General features: G+C 44.5%; 1 protein-coding gene across 1 annotated transcript; it reads left to right on the top strand.

Annotated features, from left to right (window-relative positions):
* Window positions 1–86: 86 nt before the first annotated feature.
* LOC111387549 (FK506-binding protein 3-like) lies at window positions 87–728 on the top strand (the record flags this gene model as incomplete). Its single annotated transcript, XM_023012120.1, has 2 exons — window positions 87–223; window positions 305–728. Coding segments are annotated over 2 exons (561 nt in total), but the record flags the coding sequence as incomplete, so codon positions are not given.
* Between the last annotated feature and the right edge of the window lie 311 nt (window positions 729–1039).

Here is a 1039-nt window from a genome sequence, read left to right as displayed (position 1 = left end):
TGGAACAGAGCATGAGTATACAGAGGTTGATTTTATAGGGGCTGAAGTAGACTCACATGAATCAGAAGTGCATGCTGCTAAACCAGAGAAACCACATGATGTTGAACTACATTTGAGGTCTGAACATGAGTTGCATGATGCTGAACCACAGCAGCAGGCTCAGCAGGAGCTGCATGCTGCTGAACAAGAGGCGCAGGCTGCTGAACATGATGTCGAAGCAGAGGTGCAGCCTGCTGAAATTGATGTGCATGCTTTTGGACCACAGCAGCAGGCTCAGTAGGAGTTGCATGTTGCTGAACAAAAGGCGCAAGCTGCTGAACATGAGTTGCATGATGCCGAACCAGAGGTGCAGGCTGCTGAAACTGATGTGGAATTTGGTAAAGGTCCTAAGCTGGATGATGAATATGAGGAGGGTATTTTGGGAGAGGAATTCACTGACTCGGAGTACGAGCAGGAAGAAAATATTACTGTGGAGGATAATGATGAAAACACATATTTCAGGTTGAGTGAAAGTTTTGACATTGGTGCAAGTGGTGAGCAGGAAGGTGTAAGGGATGTGCAGGAAGGGGAGGCAGCTACTGGGGAAGAATCTGGAACAGAATACGAAGACTCCGGTGAGCTTAGAAGCTTACCCAGTGATACCGAGGCTGAGGGATCATCTGCCAGAAGGAAGAATGTGTGCTGGTTTAACCCTGCAACTGATATGGAAGATCCACAGTTCAAGCTAGGTAATGTCCACTATTTTGTGTAATTCATTTCTGGTTATTCATTTGGATGATAATGCATTCTGGTTTAATTCATTTCTGCCAGGGATGAAATTCGACAACGTCAAGATTCTAAGGAATGTAGTAGTTCAATACTCAGTCAAAAATTCCAGGCAACTGAGATACGTGAAATATATGAGGACACAGTTGAGAGTTCGGTGTCAAGATAATTGTCCTTGGGTTTTGTATGCATACCAACAACCCGACAAGAGTCTTAGAATTAACACATTTGTAGATGAGCACACATGTACCATGGTGTGGCAAAATAGAAGGGT

This window comes from Olea europaea, unplaced genomic scaffold (assembly GCF_002742605.1).
Source record: "Olea europaea var. sylvestris unplaced genomic scaffold, O_europaea_v1 scaffold40840, whole genome shotgun sequence".
Classification (NCBI taxonomy): domain Eukaryota; kingdom Viridiplantae; phylum Streptophyta; class Magnoliopsida; order Lamiales; family Oleaceae; genus Olea; species Olea europaea.
The sequence above is the reverse complement of the archived record's forward strand: the minus strand, read 5'-3'. Positions and strand labels throughout refer to the sequence as shown.